Here is a 19,494-nt window from a genome sequence, read left to right on the forward strand (position 1 = left end):
ATGCAGGGAAAACAACATGGATATATAGGTATAAATGTCTTCGCCAATTGGCTTGTTCCTGAAACAGACACAAAAGAAGATATACTTGCAACTCATATAAGCAGCAAGTTCCTTGTTGGTTGGTGAGTTATTATCACCTGTGTTCTATTCGCCTAATTTCCACTGCTGATTTTTTTTTTTCTCTTCTACTTATTTGAACCTATTTTACCTCTTGAATTGAGCTCTTTTGAACTTACTAAAGCTATAAATTGAACTTGGGTAGTCATTACTTACACTTGATTGAACAATCTAGTGTTTGTTCTTCTGAACTGAACTGATTTTACGCAAACTTTACTTATCTGAACAGATTTTTCTTGAAACAAGCAAAGCCTTAACACAATTAAGGCCCTAAATGCATACTATTGTCTTTTAGAACAACTGTTAGTTGTCATGTGTTGTTTGAGGTTAGCTGCTAATATAGCTAATTAAAGAGCCACTGAACCTGTAATCAACACAATGTTACATAGTTAAAAAGACGAACAAATTATTTACTTCTTGCCTTTTCTACCTCTAGAAGCTAGCATAATCTCTAAAAGCTATGTATATTTGGTTTTTAAGAACACTAATGCCTCCTAAAAGTCTAAAACTACCTTAAATTCTATTTATTCTGAAAGAGGTACAGACTACAGAGTATGCAATTATTATTAAAATTGCTATAATTGTTATGTTTCCTTGATATTTTAGCTAGTAGTTTACATAACTTTAATTTGTTGATTGCCTTAGATTCTTATCTACTTCATCTCTAAATGTCCTGCCAGGATTTTAGATCCCTTGGTGTTTGGGGACTATCCAGATATAATGAAGGAACGTGCTGGCAGCCGACTTCCCTCCTTCACAAAATATCAATCAAGACTCGTAAAGCAATCATTTGACTTCATTGCATTGAATTCCTATGGTTCTTTAGTTGTCAAAAACGATCCTAGTATCCTCTTAATTCAGCCAAGAGATGTTGCAGCAGATAGTGGAGTTGGATCTCACTGTAAGTACAACCTTTCTTCACCCTTTCATATGTGTCTACAAATTGGCGGATATGATTGACATGTTGCATGAGAACAATGGAGTAACCAAAAATTTCCTTTGATTGGGAGGGGCGATAGGCTTCTGTCGCCCCTGCTTGAGAGCATATCATATGACAATTCATGTTATGAGAAAATAAATCCTAGCATATATATTACTCCAAAAAAAATTAGCGTACAATATAATGCATCGTGTTTTAGTTTATGTATTGCATGCTAAAATATATGTACATAATTGCTAAATTAAAATACTGTATACTATCTTGCAGATGGGGATCATAATGAAGAGGTGAGATGGAGGTGATATCGAATTATCGATTATGATGGCTATTGACTCATTTTAAATTTTTATGATCTAACACAATTTGATCAAATATTAGGCACTTGAGCACGTACTAGAATTTGTCAAACAGGAATATGGAAATCCTCCTATATATATTCATGAAAGTGGTAAGTTCATCCTTTTTCTTTTGGTTGTGTTTCCAATTAATGCCCTCTGGCTGTCTATTGCTAATGAGATACTGTATTTATAGGATATCGGATGCATCATAATTCATCATTGTTCGACAAACCAAGAGTTGAATTCTTAAATGCCTCAATCGGAAGCATGCTGAATGCTGCAAGGTACGACCAACAATCATAAATTGAAATTCTACTGCCCATTCACATATTTCTCCTCTGTATTGATTGTCACATTACTTGTTCAATTTAACTATCAACGTGACTATTACAATAGTTGTCAAGATATATGTACATAAAGGAGTTATGGCCAAAATTGTTTTGTGTACATAGTAGTACGTACTATTTGGTGTAGAGAAGTTGAGAGAAATGATTTTGTTGGTCGTATTAGTGTTCAAGTGTTAAGAGGATATTCTTATGTTCAGCATTAATGTTAGTTATAACTAATTCACTTAGCTCGTGATCGAATTATAGAAATTATTAATAATAATGAAGAATTATTTTACTAAAACAAATTTAATGTTTCTTGAATTGAAGGAATGGATCAAACGTAAGAGGATACTTTGTATGGTCATTCATTGACACACTAGATATGGCGGGATTGGAAGACTGGGCCTTTGGATTGTATTACATGGATTATAGAGATCTCGATCTAAGAAGATACCCCAAATTCTCCGCGTATTGGTATACTGCATTTTTGAAAGGAAAACGCTTCCCTTATGATGGTGATTTTATAGAAAAATTTCGGAACTCAACCAATGTCTTGGAACCCCTTGATTACAGTTAGAATTGGCGTTGATCGTGTATTATACTTATGTGGTTCTGAACATGGAGTGATAGCTGCTTGGAAACACTATATTTTTACAATTTTATATCTTCTGTTGCAATAAAAAGTTAAATATACTTAAATCTGAATCGGACTTTGTAACTTATAGTTCGATCAATAGGTAATTTGGCATTGTAAGGTAATACAAAGTAGTTCATCAGAAAGCTGGTGTGTTGGTGCTATGACTACTTGTAGAGTCTTGAGGCCAATATATCACTATCTAATCTGTAGGTGTACTAAGAGGGTAGCTAGGAGACATCTTTCTATATCTCCTTGTTGAGGCCTCAAGTAGGGCTGGGCACAATAGGTTAACCGTATCGTTTAGCCTTAACGGTACGGTTAACCGTTATATCGGTTACTCAAAAATGTGAACCGTAACCGTACCGTTAAGGAACGGTTAACTGCTCCTTAATGGTACGGTTACAGGTTAACCGCTACCTGTTAATAAATTTTAAATCAACATTGTATTTTAATACAAACTTTAAAAAAAAAATAATAAAAAAAAATAAAAAAAAACAATAAAATTCATATTCCAATTAAGAGTATATACCAATTGATAAACAAAATGCATTACAAAGTTTTAATTACTAAGTTTTTTTAAAAAAGACATACAATCTAAAGCTATTACTCATATTATATTAAATTGTAATATTCAAATTAAGACCATGGCATATTGGCACACCAACAACCTAGAAGATCAAATTGCATCATTATATATTTTTCCTAAAAAATATAAATAAAAAAATATATATTTATTTTGACAGTTAACCAATGGTTAACCGTTTGCTTAAAACTGTAACTGTAAGCGTAACCGTTAACCGCTATATTTAGCGGTACAGTTAACCGTAATCGTTTAATTTAAACGGTTCAGTAAATTAACCGTTAAAACGAGCCGGTTAAACCAATTAACGGTTATGGTTTTTTTGCCCACCCCTAGCCTCAAGTGTGTGCATACACTCTACGACAGTAATAGTCATGTTATTTCAATAATTCGCACCGTCACTAAATTTAACAAGTAATGGTGTAATAAGAAAAACTTTCATGAATTATAGGGGGTATTTGGAAACTAGTTTTTTAGCTGGCTTTTGGCTTCTTTAAATTGGTCAAACAGCCAAAAAACATGTTTGGTTATTGACTTTTTTAACTAGTTGAAAAGCTGGCTTTTAAGCCAAAAGCTAGTTGGAGCAGCTTTTAGCTTATGGCTTGTTGACATAATTAAGTTTTGATTAATAGTAATAAGTCATAGTAATTAATAATTAATAATTAATAATTAATAATTAATAATTTCTTTGACACATAAATTATTAGTGTTTAATAATTATTATTTAATTATTAGTTTTTAATAATTAGTATTTAAAATATTAGTAATTTATAATATATTATTATTGATAATTATCAATTTATAACTAATGCAATTATTGTTAATTAATAACCAATAATTAATTAATTTATGAGTCAAAATAAAATAATTAATTAATTTAAATTTTAATTAGTTATTAAAAAATTATTATCTATAATCAATAATTAATGTTAAAAATAATTACTAATTAGTGTTGTGTAGTTTGACAACAGCTAGCACCCAACAAGCCAATTTACCAAACACAACAACTTTAGTCAAACAACCAACTTAAAAGCCAATCTAAACAGCCAGTGAAACCACCCAACTAAAGCAGCCAACAGCCAATTGCCAAACAGGTCTCTATTTTAGAAAATTTGACAACTTTTATTGAGTTTTAATGTAACACCCCCGATTTACTAACTAATAATGAACAATAAATAAAGGAAAAATAAACAACCTTTGAATAAAATTGCGGAAGCATACACCTAAATTGGAGTTATTACCGCCACACTCAACAACCTGTCAAGTGTTAAGGCTTACAAAATCTCAATAATTACAAACCAATAATCTAAGTGAGCTATATATACAACTTTATAAATTAAACTTGTTATAACAAACCATTCGAAACACTTGAGCTCATTTAGCTACAATCATCACTTGATCAACTTGTTACAATCTTGACTGCTCACCATTAAGGACAAATTCCAAAATAGATCGTCACAGGGCCACCATAAGAAAAAGACATGGCCGCAAACACTAATAGCACAACAAAACAATACACACGTCAGCAAAAAGCTGAGTAATCACCACATATCAGAATACAAAGAATAATATAATAATTAACATTACAAGCTCAATTAAACAATGTAGTACAATACTACATTATACATTGTATTCTGAAAATAACCTTTGTCAAATCAACCTCGAATAGTAATACGAACCTTCACTCAATTAACTCATAACCAATAAGTGTGCCACGCTCTTTGTTTTATACCTGGCCTTGGACATGGCACATGGGTAATTCGAATAACAAACCAACAAGTATAAAAACTTGAATACTCCCAATAAACAGAAAACACCTTGAACTAGACCACATATGGGTCAAATCCCACTGTAGGGAACCATAGAAAAATAAATAAATAAAGATTGTACCTCATTCTTAACTCATGATTATCATCCTCTTATCAACATGCCAAGGACTAAGGTATATAACGCCGAGCCTCAAATCAAGAACAAAATAATCATTCTCAACCTTTTGATCTCATACTCGATCAAATAATAATCATTCATAAACAATCCCAACAATGGCACATGTTCCCAAATAATATAACACAATATACCCAATTCATAAAATGTCTCAACTCTTACAAGCAATAAAACTTATACCCAAATATAATCAATTCTCAACCCAATATTATATTAGTAACCCTAAATCTCGATAAAACAATGCTCCCTATAACAAATACATTAAAAACCCTAGAAAAATAACACAATCAATCAATACCACAAAAATAATACGACAATTAGAATCATATTATACCACACACTAATCATGTGTATATATAAATCATGATCATATATAATTCACAAATTATAAAATTTACACATAACAATACGAAGTACAATTAATATATACTAACGATTTATAATCAAACAAATCCAAAAATTAATTAAGATCGTGTGATTACCTTTCGACGAAATATTATCAAACTACTATATTGAAAACAAGAAATAGATTAACTGACGTTGCAATTCCTCGCCTTCATTATACAAACATCTCGTGGGCTTTCTTTACAATTAAATAAATAAGCTAATGGGGATTGGTGAATGAAACAAAACTCAGGAAACAATTTTGGGTTTGGTTGATGAATGAATCCCACGCACACAAGAACAGGAAAACGCCGGCTTCGGCTGCTTTACTTCTTTTTTTTTTAATAATAATAATATTAGAATAACTAAAGAGAATATTACGGTTTAACATAGTTCATATACGCTTTAAATTATAGAGTCCTATCTAAACAAAATAGGGTTTTAAACTTTTCGAACTCTAAAATAAAAATATATGAGATTTAGAAAGTTAATTAATAAATAAAAAAATAAAGTACTTTTCATAAAATATATTATATAAAATCAAAAAAATATTCGGGTATTACATTTAATGTCAAATTTGTCATAACTTCAATTTAAATATTCAGATTACAGGCTTACAACTACCTAATTTTCTTCCAATTTCAGCCCATTTTGTGTGTAAGCTGGCCACATCGTGTGACCACTTATAGAAGAACAAAGTAACCCCTATAACACTAACTAGTAACCCCTAGATCGAATAACCCCTTCAATACTGATCTAACTACCCCTATTACACTAACGATGAATCACTATTATATAATATGTATCATGAATTTGCATTGTTACCAACAACAAAAATAAATAATAATAATAATAATAATATTAAAAAATAAATAAATAAAAAATTTGCATGCATGGACCATGTTGTTTGTAAACATGCGTGCATGGGCTGGAATATCTCATAATAGAAGCAAAGTTATTTCAGTTAATAACCTAACACGTCATGCTCAAACCCATTACATTACATGAAAGCAAATACAAGCTAAGCTTCGATTTGAAGACGAATAACGTTTGTTTAATTTGTTCCACCTTTTGGGATTTGGTGGCTCTCCAATAACTTATTATAATCATTTTTATGGGTAGCTTGCCTTTTGTGAAAGTAATTATTGTTGAGAAGGTCAGGCCTGCAATTATTTGTTCTTAATGTTTTAAATTCAATAATAATTAAAATCTTATATATATATTGTCAATAACTACTTTGATTTTTTTTTTTTTTTTTTTTTTTTTTTTTTTTTGGGATCAATGGCTTAATTTATTCACTTGTACATTTGATGTTTAAATGTAAAACAAAAAGAATAGTAGAGACTCATTTCAGAGGGCTTTGTTCACCCTAGCTTTGAGTTATGTTTGGACACTCTTTAAAATAATATTCCAACTCACAAGCTTATTAATAATCATCAAGAACTCTAAACTCATTATTTAATGTGGTCACCTTAAATCATTTGCCAAATTTGAAAATATAATATGATCCGATCATCCAAAATTAGAACCAGACTTAAAATACTCCATTATTAACTTGCATTAGTAGACTAGTAGTTATATATATGGTAAAACTAATTTAGGGTCCAATAAAATTATTCAATGCAAGTTAGACTTGGCCACTCTCCTACATTGTCTACACATATATTGCATACGCTCACAAAAGACTATAAGAACAATAGTAAACCTGTAAGTGGTAACCCTAATAAAAACTGCACTTAAAGTGCTACACACTATTGATTTATTGATGAACTATAGAAGTATGTTATCCGACTACCATTTTAAAAAGCAAAAAATGATGGCATAAATAAATCCATATATAATTCATCACAGAAAAAAAGGCATAAATCATCAAGATGGTACTTTGATTTTGTCAATAAATCTAAATTTGATAAAGGAACAAGATTTTTTTCTTTTCCTTTCCTTTCCTTACTTTTTTAATAGAACCCCATACAAAGTGCATAATATGTACGAAATGCTAGAAAAGTAACACGTACCAAATAACAATATTATTAATGTTACTACTTTACAATGTCCTTGTACTCATATGTTAAACAGATTGCAATATTCAATGTAACGTTGCATTGCATGGTACTACGTACATATACGAATTGAAGTAGTACAAAATACTAGCTTAGATAACTATATTAAAAAAATCGATATAGTTTTTTTTTTTTTTTTTCATTATTCCTTGTATAGTACATGTGACGTGGTTATTAATTCCAAACAAAATGAGTATTGAATACTAAGAATAATGCATCCCACTCCAAGAAACCGCGCTTTTTAATAGATATCAAACGCTTATATAGCAGATCCGTTCCCACAACCTGGCTAACAATTGTAGTTGTATGTAACTAATCGGTCCATACTACATGCTTGTTACACATACTATATGTTGTTGTTTTGGTAACGACCTATGAGTTTGTCTGCCAACTTGCATCTCCCAGTTTGTATTTTTTATTCAAGAGTGCAATGTAATCCACCTTTCTCTTTCTCTATCTATTGAGAAGGTGTGGGAATGAGTGTAGGAAAAGGATATCAAGTAACCGTAACATTTAAGCGTTACGTATTATTATACATACTATATATTATACATACCAATGATACCATATATATATACTACAGAGCTTGTGCATTATTTGGCAGTGAACTGTATGATCATGGAGATGTTAAGAAGCTTAACCCTCATTTTTCTCTCTATGGCCTTTTTTGGCTTATGTAGTAGCAACCAAAGTGTTAATACATCCACAATTCAAGCCAATAATGTGACCGCCTTGATTGTTAACCTACCAAATGATCATACAACTACTTCCAATTATACTGAAGTTACCTTAGGGGACAAGAAACGGCAGAATGGAGGTGGCGGTGGTGGTGGTGGTGGGGGGGGGGAGGTAATGGTGGAGGTGGGGGTGGTGGAGGTGGTGGCTTTGCATGGGGATGGGGAGGAGGGGGTGGAGGAGGAGGTGGTGGCGGGGGTGGTAGAGGAGGGGGAGGAGGATGGGGTTGGGGAGGTGGCGGTGCAGGGTCATGGAAGTGGGGCCGATGTAGTGGAGGGGGACGAGGAGGAAGAACGCGACATGAAAAGCAAAGATTTGGTTGTGGAAACTTTAAGTTGGGAGAATTTGCACAATGCATGGGAGGAGGAAGGTGCAAGGGAATGAAGCTTGATTGTCCACTTCACTGTGGTGGATTTTGCTTCTATGACTGCATAAATATGTGCAAAGCTCATTGTCGACGATAAGCTTTCGTCTGTTCTTTGATGTATAAGTTCTAGCTAGTCTCAGGATGTTCCCTCCCCTTTCTGATTTTTGCAACATATGAGCTTGTTTTTTTGGTACTGAATGGCTACTTGGCTAGCCATAGCAGTCAACCTAATTGTAGGGACTAAGGCTTTGTCGTTGCTGTTGTAGTATAACTAGCTATGGCTGACATTTCTGTTTGTTTGTTGATTGTACACTTGGTAAACCCATGTTTTACTCCATGGATATCCTCAGTCTATTTCTTCAGTCTTGATCTGGTTCCTCTAACCCCATTCGAATTCAAATATGCTTAATAATCACAGATGAGCATGTTTGAAAATCGCTTTCTCAAAATCCCCTGCCCCCTTTCATCTGACCCGGACAGTCTAAATTGACAGAACCCTCGTTCCATTTTTAACTGTTGCAATTATACGGAATTTTGCAATGATCAAAATAAGAAGTTTCTATTTTCATGAAAAGTTAATCTTTTACATCAAATGCATCACATCCAGAAAATTCTAACAGTTACACCTAACAATAACCATCTCATATGAGCTTAATATTACTCAATCTTCATGGAGTTTTTGCATAACATTCTATCAGCTGCATCGTGAGCAAAAAGGGTATTCTTCTTCAATCTCTGTCAGCATCCTCTATCTCCTCATCCTCAGGAACTCCACGGAGATACAGTACGTTATTGCATCTAAACAAATTAAAAAAAAAAACACAGCACAATTCTAGTGTTAGTCGGTAGACTAGCCAGCTGGGCAGAAACAAAAAACAAAAAATGACATTTTCAAAAAGATAAAACGCAATAATGCAATATTGTCTTAGGCAGCATTTGGTTAGGGGAAAATAATTTTCAAAGATATCTAGATTTACCAATTTTTACCTTTTGTTTGTAAAGGGTTGAAAATAATTTTCTTATACCGATAACAGATTAATAGTTTTCCAAGAATGTAAGTATCAAAATTTTCAAACAATAGAATGACATGACACCACATTTTTTTTCCCAATCATTCACCTTCCTCCTCTCCTTCCCTTCATTTTCCTGGTTTATATTTTCTCTCATCTTTCCTAGCAAGAAGTCAAGGAAACTTAAGTTTATTTCCTAAGAGATATTCATTGCATCAGAATTAAGAAATTCAGCTAAAAAATAATTTCTTGTTAAATCAGACATAAACTTTTTTTTTTGACAGGAAATCAGACATAAACTTCAAGTGTTTACAGTTAGGGTCTAAACTCTAAACATGAATTTCAAACTTAAAGGGACACTGCTTCACCAATATTCTAAGCAATAAAGTTGACAGATTAAATCACAACTTAACAGTTGCAATGTTGCACATAGAAATTTTTTAAAAGAGATCCAGAAACAAAAACCAAACTGAGATATGTATATTTGAACAGAAGTCTAGCTTTAATAACCTGATAAGAATCTCTCCAAGATCTCCAGTCTTCTGGCCTTCAATATACTCTTCTGTGTTCGCCAGCTGCAAGCAAGTTATCAATAAAAAAATCAGCAACTATGAAAGTCAATAATAGGACACAGATTAGAACATTAATTAATTCTAAAGGAGATATATCATTGCAGAACAAGCAAGTATGTACCTGTAGGTTCATGTACCCATCAACTGACACAAGATAGCCTGCAAGATTGCATAGGACAAACATTGTCTTACAATGGTTGCAAAATTCTCAAGCAAATAAAAAAAAAATCAAAACAAATATAAAACTGCAACCACCAAAAAATTTAAGATATCAATATTATCAATATATCATCCCCTCCTTTTCTATTCTTTTGGCTTAAACCCTATTAAAAATGTTGGACTCACGAGCAGCTATAAAGGTTAAGAATAAACATGTTACCTTTGTACTCCATTCCCCACTTCAGCTTCACAATGACAGGCTTTCCAGTCAGATTGTTCAAGAAAGGTTTTGGGTTAACTGGGACAGTCTGCAAAAGAAAGCAAAAATAAGGGTTTAAAATTCATTAGCAGATGATTTAAGACCAAGACATCACATAACCATCATAACATGACAAAAGAATGAAGGTATTAAGTAGAAAAAAATAGTAAAATCCATATATGTTGAGTGCTAATCACAATGAACCAGCATTAAACTGTGCAATAGACCTACAAAATGATAGTGGCATGCAAATGTCATTCACAATCATGAAACCATTTTCACATGCTGGCATACTAAAATACCAAGACAATACCGTCATACATCAATTAAATCAGATGACAATCAGCTATGCACTTGGACCCACTGACAAATTAGATTCTGAACTTGCTACTAAAAACTGCATAATAAAAGACCTATGTATATAAGATTGATCTTTGCATATAATACCATCACCAATATAGCAAGAGTTAGTGCTTACCGCCATTTTAGCTTCACAGTCAACAGCGTCCTGCAATCCTGTGGAAAAAATAAAACCAAATGGTTATTAACTTATTGAAAGATGCAATGCACAGCTAAAAGAACAACAAATTTAAGTGAGGAACTAAAACTCCAAAATTAATAGAAAAGATAATTACCAAAAAGAAAAGAGCAGTCAATTAGTTATCACAGAAATCTGAAATAGCTTCAAGAATAAAAACATCAAAAAGAAACCCCAACACACATACAAATCTAAAACAGGGATTAAAATCAGATGCAAAAAGGATGAATTTGGGCTGGAGATAAGTATAATAACACTAGTAATTTAAGTGCAAAAGTACACTTGAAGAAAGGTTACAAATAATTAAATAAATATGTATGTCGGTCAGTGCTCAAAGTCTTCATACATGTTTCTTGAAGGGGAGTTATCCAAGGAATAACACCAAAACAATCAGCATCACTTCAGTGTTCTTAGATCATTTCATAATATATGGCCTAAACATATTAACTATTCTATTATATAATTCCAATTTCCAAATTGATTCATCACCAAGGACTCAAACTTTGATGTAACTTGAAGTTTAGTATATTTATGAAAAGGTAGCCTTCATGGCTCATGTTACTTCAAAAGCACTAAGATGATAGGTTGATAGGGCAGCCATCAAGCTACAACAGAACCTTTTCTGCAATCAGAAGATAAAGTGGCATATTATGGCATATTGTATCAAAAATTCAAAAGTGAATTCTTCAAACCATCAGATCCTACCTTTTTATCATAAAGATGAAAAGCTGAAAATGGAACTCGTATATATAAAAGGTCATCTCCTACAGAGCATATCAAGTTAACAATACCTCAAAAATAAAGATTCAAAGTGACAAAGTCGAAGGATCTCAAAGAACCACATTTTATGATAACTTGATAAGAATGTACCTAACACATAAAGTTTTAACTTTAGGCATAATAATCCTGTAGCCTGTTGCTTTGCTGGACTTACAAATTGCAACAAATTGATTAAGTACAAGAGAGCAAGACCGTCAATATCATGAATTCCTCAAAGTATAACACTTTTCTGTGATTAAGGATTAACTAGGTGTCAAAGCATAAGTGTTTTAGAAGGACCAGTAAATTAGAAAATTTGGTTAGGTAACTTGGGTTGGCTTAACAAACTGCTAAATAATCCCACATTCAGAAGCAAACAGCAGATAGACTCCAGCACCTTTTTGGCATTTGGCCTTCGACAAGTATTCTGCTTTATAATGAGCAATCTAAGTGCCACCAGCTTTCCCAAGAATGAGGACAAAGTGACAAACTAATGAATTAAGGTTTATGGTGTTGCTAACACCCAAAGACTTAGGGAGAGTGGAAAGCATAAACAAAAGGTTCAGGATTGCTTCGAAACCTACAGATTAACAATGGCTGGCAAGATGGGCACTATAGTGTGAAGGTTGACAATCTTGACATACCACACCAGCATCCAACTTCCGATACCACTACCCTACCATCATATACCATGGCCCTGTTGCCATAAGTATAAATTTTTAGCTACCCAATGCTCATCAGATTATCCACAACACAACAAACCAACTTGCCTCATATGCGAATTGGGAAATTGAATTTCTCATAGAACAACTTATCCTATGACTATTAACAAATTCCCAACAAAATACAAAGAGACAAATATTTATCCCCTTCATCCTCATTCAAATGCAAAGGAAACCCGGAACCGCCCGAAAAACCCAGCAGCAATCAACATTTATTTTATTGGTTAAGTTTCCATTCTACTCCCCAACAAAAACTTCCAGGGCCATCCCCAAGCTAGGTTAAGGAGAAGCCATCCTACTCAGGGCAAAAAAAGGTCCAATTTTATAGTTAATGCTGAAACATATTAGGAACAAATTTGACTCAATTAACAAATTAAGCTCGAAAAATCACAAAAAATTCTTCTCACTTAATGATGTCAATGTAAAGAGCACAAAACAAAATTCTAGCAACAATATCCCTAGTTATAAACTTCCATAAGATCGGTAATTATAACCAATAGTTCAATAATCTACCTAACATAAACCCTAAATTCACTATACTGAAATTTCAAATTAACGATAAACCCTAAATTCTGAAATCGATATTCGATAATTCAAATAAAAACGGAAAAAGAACTTCTTACCTCAGAAGCTTCTTTAATGGACTGGAGAGAGCTCAGAAGTTGCTTCAATGGAGGAGAGTTAGCGCCGGAAGAAGTGCAGCGCAAAAAGTGAAATGGCTCCCAAAAAAAAAAAATTATTTCAAAACATAAGTAGTTGATTAGTGAGATGCATGTAATCTCATCCGTCAAATAAGAATATCAACGGTTAGGATTGCATTCATTTTAGACCTGATCATGGGCCGGACCGGGCCAATGCATCATCTTCGGGCCTAGACGGGCTCTAACCCACTATTTTGGGTCCAAATAGCGGGCTTTTGGGTCAACTTTGAGTTGGGATAAAATTTGCCCATAAAACCAAAGAAATTAAATTTTGGATCGGGTGATTCAGGTCCGAAAATTCTGCCAAAACTCAAACATATTATGGGCTGGTTCTGCCTAAAATGTTTTAATTTTTTTTTTTAGAGATAAGACTATTAAAGTTGGAAATTACAGAAGTTCACTTAGCGTGGGTTAATTGGCTAACATTTTAAGTGGGGGTTGTTAAATAACGCTCACATTTTTATCAAAATCGCCCACAAATTAGGAATGAATTTACGTTCTTACCCCTACTCAAAATCCTAAACTCCTTCTCTCTTTCACTCTCTAACATCACCTCTTTCTCTCTCCTCACTTAAAACCTCTCAAGAAAACTTAAAATCACCACCACCACCAACCAACACCACCATTGTCGCCGCTACCGCTGCAAAACAACATTCACCACCTCAAATCACCACCACCACCGCACATTGCAACCACCACCACAAGGTCCACCACTTCAATATCACCACCACCACCGCCCATAACTGCCGAGAATGCCACGGTCGAGGAACGCAGCACGCGCGAGGGAGGAGGACGCAGCCCAGGCGGAGCAGGTATATTTTTTTTCGCCAAAAAAGTACACAAACTGCCCTGTCTGGGCGATTCAACCGTGGTACAACCGCCCAAGTTAGACGGTTTGACCGTGGTCAAACCGCCCAGACAATACGGTTTAACCGTGGTCAAACCGCCCAGGGTATACGGTTTGACCATGGTTCAACCGTATAGTTTGGGCGGTTTGACCACGGTCAAACCGTATTTCCTGGGCGGTTTGTCCACGGTCAAACCGTATTTCCTGGGCGGTTTGTCCACGGTCAAACCGTATTGCCTGGGCGAAACCGTCTAACTTGGGCGGTTTACGTAATTAAAAAAAATTTATTTAATTATATATTTATTTTGCATATTAATAAAATTTATATTTGTTTATTTTAAGTGCATATTAATTAGAAATATGTTTAGGAAATCAAATAATGTAATTGTTTATTATTAGTGAATATTAATTAGATTTATGTTTAGGAAATCAAATAATGTAATTGTTTATTTTAAGTGAATATTAATTATGTTTATGTTTAGGAAATCAAATAATGTAATTGTTTATTATTAGTGAATATTAATTAGATTTATGTTTAGGAAAATAAAATAATGTAATTGTTTATTTTAATTGATTATAAATTAGATTTATGTTTAGGAAAATAAAATAATGTAATTTTTTATTATTAGTGAATATTAATTAGATTTATAGAATTGAGTATTAATTATTTGTATTACATTTTTTTTATTAAATAATAGCCACAAACCATTAGAAGGCTAAATATCGAGTTCACACGTGTCAAAGGATCGGGTCCTCGACATACTCGATCTCGCGGTGTTGATGCTTCTGTTAGGAGGGAGAGGGCAGCTTCTCGCACGGCGGATGATGTCCTGGATTGGCCTTCGGATGCTCAGCACGAGCTAGATCAGGTCATGGATGATTATGATTCTGATCATGATGACACGGAGGATGCCACGACTTCTGAGAGTGGGCGAGGAGGATTCGAGCACGGGGAGTCGTTGTCTGGGATTTTCGTGAGGAAAGGTAGAGGAGGGAGGTTTGTGGGTTCTACGACTACGACTTCGAGCACCGGCCATACTCGTAGGTCTCGTGGTTCTCGAGACTCAGATACGTCTTGGCTTGTTCAGGAGGCGATGCCAGGTGGTCCAGCTGATGGCAGTCTTATCCCTAGCTATGCAGCTCACGTTGCTTCTCGTGTTTGGGTCGGGGATGATCGTGATCCGTTGAGGTGCCACAGTAGGATTTAGTGGTGTAGGTCGTTGCAGGAATGGGAGACAGCGCTGAGTACAGATTTACGTGCACGCCTTAGTGTCACTGGACTACAGCACTTGCCGTATATCATGCATTTCCACATTGATTGACCTCTGATCTCTGCGTTCGTTGAACGGTGGCAGCTGGATACGAACACTTTTCATCTCCCCTTTGGTGAGAAGACGATCATGCTACACGACGTCGCTTATATTCTGGGGATCCCCGTTGAGGGTGACTTGGTTGACATGGTTAGCGATAGTGCATCTCTCCGGGTTGACTTTCAGGAGTTGTTGGGGCTGAGTAGGGATGAGCTTTTGGTGAAGCCGAAAGCTATTTGGGAGAACGGTGTTGTAGCAGTGACTAGCATCTATGAACGGTGCAAGTTGTTGGATCGGGTCCCAAACGTTGAGTTCATGGGTTTCTTTGTCACACTACTTGGTAGCACCTTGTTCGTTGACAAGAGTGGTCACCGCCTTCTTCCCTTCTTCCATATCTCTATCTTCGGCTGTGTTTCTACGGCCACGATCGCACTTAAGAAACTTGACCGGTCGACCATCTCGTTGTTTCTTATACGAAGACTTTGTAAGGAAAAAGCCGTAACGTATGGAAATGTTTTGTGCCCATTCAAATGCTTCTTCAAAAGTCGAGAAGATCATTGACGTTATAAAATATGAACTGTAGTCGATGCCATCACCACCATAATCCGGCAGTGATGCCTATTAAACATCCCAACAAAATATTTTTAAAATAATAATCAAAATAATAATAATCATAATCATAACAACAATAATAATCATAATCACAATCATAATCATAGTAATAGTAATAATAACAATAACAACAACAACAACAACAATAATAATAATAATAATAACAATGAAATAATAATAATAATAATAATAATAATAATAATAATAATAATAATAATAATAATAATAATAATAATTAAATAATAATAATAATAACAATATTAATAAAAAAAACAAACCGGGCAAACCGGGCGGTTAGACCGTGGTCAAACCGCCCGGTTTGCCCGATTTGACCACGGTGGACCGTTTTTCTTGGGCGGTTTGAGTTCCGGCGAAAATAAATTACCTCGCGAAGTGGATCCGGCGGAGTACACGGCCTGTCGCTATCACTGTCCGTCATGTTGGCGGTGGTGGCGACGGTGCAATGGTGGTGACGGGCGGTGGTGGTTGTGTTAGGAGAGAGAGGAAGAAAAGGGTAATGTTGGAAGTTCACATAAAAATGTGGGCGATTTCGATAAAAATGTGGGCGTTGTTTAGCAGTCCACTTTGAGTATGATAACTACTTTCTCCGTTTTTTTATAGTTGCAACAGTTTGACTTTTAAACTATTCATGTGTTTCAGTTTGACTAGCTTTGACGATTTATATTTAAGTAAAAATGTAATCATGTGGGATCTTGTTAGATTCGTCTCGATTTATGCAATTTTAATATCTAAAATTTATAATTTTTACATATTGGTAATTAAAGATATTAATGATTGAAAACATGCATCAGCAAACATGAAAAAAGAAGTGTTAAAAAAAAAAAAAAAAAGAGGAAATACGTTTCTAACATTTTGAGTGAAATAAATTAACTACTCGTACATAGTTTACTATGATACGTGAGATACACAAACCTAGAGTGTGAGCTCTTCGTGTATTATTCACAATCACCGATGCAAATATTTCTTCATCTTGAAGGGGACTTGGGGAGAGTCTTTGTTAAGACTCAGGTGATGAGATGGAGGATAGCCTATAGCGAAAGGCTTTGTACTTAATAAGGTGGATATTTCATATTTTGTTTGGACAAAACGAAAGATATTGTAGATTATTAGAAGTACGTCTTGTTCATTAACATCTCGAAAATATTCCACCATAATTAGGGCTAATTAGACAAAGTCTATGTTTAAGCGGGTTTTGTTGTTTTGGAAACAAAATTGTGCTTAAGACTCAAGTAGGAAAAATTAAAAGGGAGATGACATATTTTAATTTTGTGCCAATAATATTGTATGTTGCTATATCATTATCATCATTGCAGTATTTAATTCAAAAATTGTCGCAAAATGTGAAAATACATACTTTTTTTTTTAAGCTACCTTACAGGAAATATAAAATAGAATACTACGTAAAATTAAGTTTTAGGATGATAAAGTTCAAAAATAAAGGAAATCTAGTATATAAATTTAAATAACAACTAAGTAAATTAATATAATGTTCATGTGATGCACGATTTACAAATTTTATTGTAAAATTTATGATAGTCTAAAGTCTAAACTAAATAAATTAATTGTTGTACCTCGCCCATTTCAAATTACTCATTTTGGCTTTCTCGTTGTTAATATTATAATTACGTTTTGGGATTATAAAGCTCAAAATAAAATTTTAAAAAAAAAATAAAAAATCGTGTATATATAAGTTTAAATAATACGAAGTAGTAAAGTAAATAACAGAAAATGTTGCGTGGACCTAGTCCACAATAATATTATTGTGGATATAAGGTTTATATAATTGTAACTGATGTTATATTGAATATATATAGTGATCCCTAATTTTAACATAGTAACCTTATTTTTAACATAATAACCTTGCTTAAAACACGTATGGCCTTTAATTTATTGTGAAATTAAAGTACTATGTTATGTTTAATAACGACCTAATTTTAACATTGTGCTTTTTATTATTCATTTGACCATTATTTAAAAATTTCATTAAAAAAAATTAACCTCTTATATCTTTTCTAATGTCACAATGACTTTTATTTTAACATAATAACCTTTATTTTAATATAATGTCCTTTTTTATTAATAAATAATCATATTGTCTCTAATTTTAGTAGTATACAATAAATTAGTGCGAATCAGGTCCATATATATAAGAATTTGTAAGTAAATAAAAGCTAGTGCGTGAAAAGATAATGTGACAAAGTCTATGGTGGTTGAGTCTAGCTTAAAAGATAAACTTTCTTATGCATGCATACACTCTCTTTTGAACTTTCATGGACTGTTCTTTTCATCACCTTTAAATTAATAATAGGTTTTGTTAGTTGAGACGAACTCTACAAGAGGGGGGGGTGAATTGTAGATGAGTTCCTAGTGACTATTTTTCGTAATATAAAACATAACAAAACAGAACAAAGCAGAAACTTATAAAACACACAGTATTTTACGAGGAAACCTTCTAGTGCCCAACTAGAAGTAAAACCTCGACCCTACCTTAGGGATTTCAAACACAAAACACTTCACTATAATAGGGCAAACACCAAGTTACAACCTACTATAATAAAGACTCTACTCTCAAGTTCCTAAAAGAACTCACTACAGAACAACACCCTGTTCTACCCTGTCTAAGTCCCACACTTAGACACACTCGTACTCCCCAAGTACAAATCTTCCCCTTCTCACCAGAAGCTCACACAATAAACAAAATTAACAAACTACTTACTACCCAGTTAACCCAAACCAAATACAAATAATAAACACCTAGTATATGATAAGCAAGCTATGCATGAAACCCGAAACTAATATGACAAGTTTATAAGCTTGGCAAACTTACACAATTTAAGCTCTGTAATTCTTCCTGCATAAAACTCACAAAAACCTAAACTCAATTCGACCTCTACTATTTATACAAGCAAGACTCGTATAGAAAGTAGGTTTTCAAAAAGATAAATAAGTTAAACTTAACTTATCTTAAAATACGGTTTTAAGTAAATCTTTGTGAAGAAAATCTTTTCAGAAAATAAGATAGAAATAATTAGTTAAAAAGCATAATATCTTTTTAACAAACAGATTTTAGGAAATTAGCTTTTAAGTTAAAAATCTTTTTCGAATTCTATCTTTTATATTTTCCGGAAATAATTAATTTGCCAAGCTATCTTGTCACGCTTCTAATAAATTCCATGCATATCCTACTTAACATATTTAACAATAAATCTAGAAGATAAAATCTTAACTAAACTATTGCTGCGCCGTGCTCTTGATCTGGTAGGATTACTTGGGCTCCACGTTTTACTAAGTTCCTCCAAAGAACTTAGTCCTTCATCTTCAGATTCCTGTTAGGGAACTTAGCTCCTGTAAGGGAACTCTTCTTCTTATTGAATAACTTTCTGAATAAAGAACTTCTTCAAGGCTTCCTAGCATCAGCTACTTCTTCCATCTCCAAGATCAATTTCACCTAAGCTAAACAAACACTTGAAAACCTTTATTAGATGAGTTTGCTTCAGTTTAAGTTCCTCATCATCAAAACCTTTATACATCAACAATTTCCCCCTTTTTGATG

General features: G+C 33.6%; 2 protein-coding genes across 3 annotated transcripts; one reads left to right on the forward strand and one right to left on the reverse strand.

Moving 5' to 3' along the window:
• LOC145584366 (cyanidin 3-O-glucoside 5-O-glucosyltransferase (acyl-glucose)-like) lies at positions 1 to 2,301 on the forward strand. The gene is made up of 6 exons (XM_081641224.1): positions 1 to 122; positions 798 to 1,018; positions 1,325 to 1,344; positions 1,436 to 1,505; positions 1,589 to 1,679; positions 2,052 to 2,301. The coding sequence occupies exons 1-6, from the start codon at positions 1 to 3 to the stop codon at positions 2,299 to 2,301; spliced, it is 774 nt and encodes a 257-aa protein (XP_081497350.1).
• Positions 2,302 to 8,971: 6,670 nt separating this feature from the next.
• On the reverse strand, positions 8,972 to 13,174 carry LOC145585464 (putative small nuclear ribonucleoprotein F). 2 transcript variants are annotated; one of them, XM_081642163.1, is made up of 6 exons: positions 13,074 to 13,174; positions 10,910 to 10,947; positions 10,393 to 10,480; positions 10,135 to 10,172; positions 9,952 to 10,016; positions 8,972 to 9,229 (listed from the first exon to the last, which is right to left on the reverse strand). In XM_081642163.1, exons 2-6 carry the CDS (start codon positions 10,913 to 10,915, stop codon positions 9,160 to 9,162), a joined length of 267 nt encoding a protein of 88 aa, XP_081498289.1. In that variant the 5' UTR covers positions 10,916 to 10,947; positions 13,074 to 13,174; the 3' UTR covers positions 8,972 to 9,159. The 2 variants fall into 2 exon arrangements, with proteins under 2 accessions (XP_081498289.1, XP_081498291.1); XM_081642165.1 differs by lacking the exon at positions 13,074 to 13,174 and adding an exon at positions 11,067 to 11,161.
• Positions 13,175 to 19,494: the final 6,320 nt, after the last annotated feature.

Source organism: Chenopodium album, chromosome 16 (genome assembly GCF_948465745.1).
Source record: "Chenopodium album chromosome 16, dcCheAlbu1.1, whole genome shotgun sequence".
In the NCBI taxonomy this organism is placed as follows: domain Eukaryota; kingdom Viridiplantae; phylum Streptophyta; class Magnoliopsida; order Caryophyllales; family Amaranthaceae; genus Chenopodium; species Chenopodium album.

Bases quoted from the DNA above. Each gene is read 5' to 3' on its own strand.
- LOC145584366 (XM_081641224.1), top strand. From the start codon at position 1: ATGCAGGGAAAACAACATGGATATATAGGTATAAATGTCTTCGCCAAT. The intron at 1,345-1,435 runs GTGAGATGGAGG...ATCAAATATTAG, and splicing joins ATGGGGATCATAATGAAGAG to GCACTTGAGCACGTACTAGA. The intron at 1,680-2,051 runs GTACGACCAACA...CTTGAATTGAAG, and splicing joins AGCATGCTGAATGCTGCAAG to GAATGGATCAAACGTAAGAG.
- LOC145585464 (XM_081642163.1), bottom strand. The intron at 10,173-10,392 runs GTAACATGTTTA...GCAATCTTGCAG, and splicing joins GTGGGGAATGGAGTACAAAG to GCTATCTTGTGTCAGTTGAT. The intron at 10,017-10,134 runs GTACATACTTGC...ACTTGCTTGCAG, and splicing joins ATGGGTACATGAACCTACAG to CTGGCGAACACAGAAGAGTA.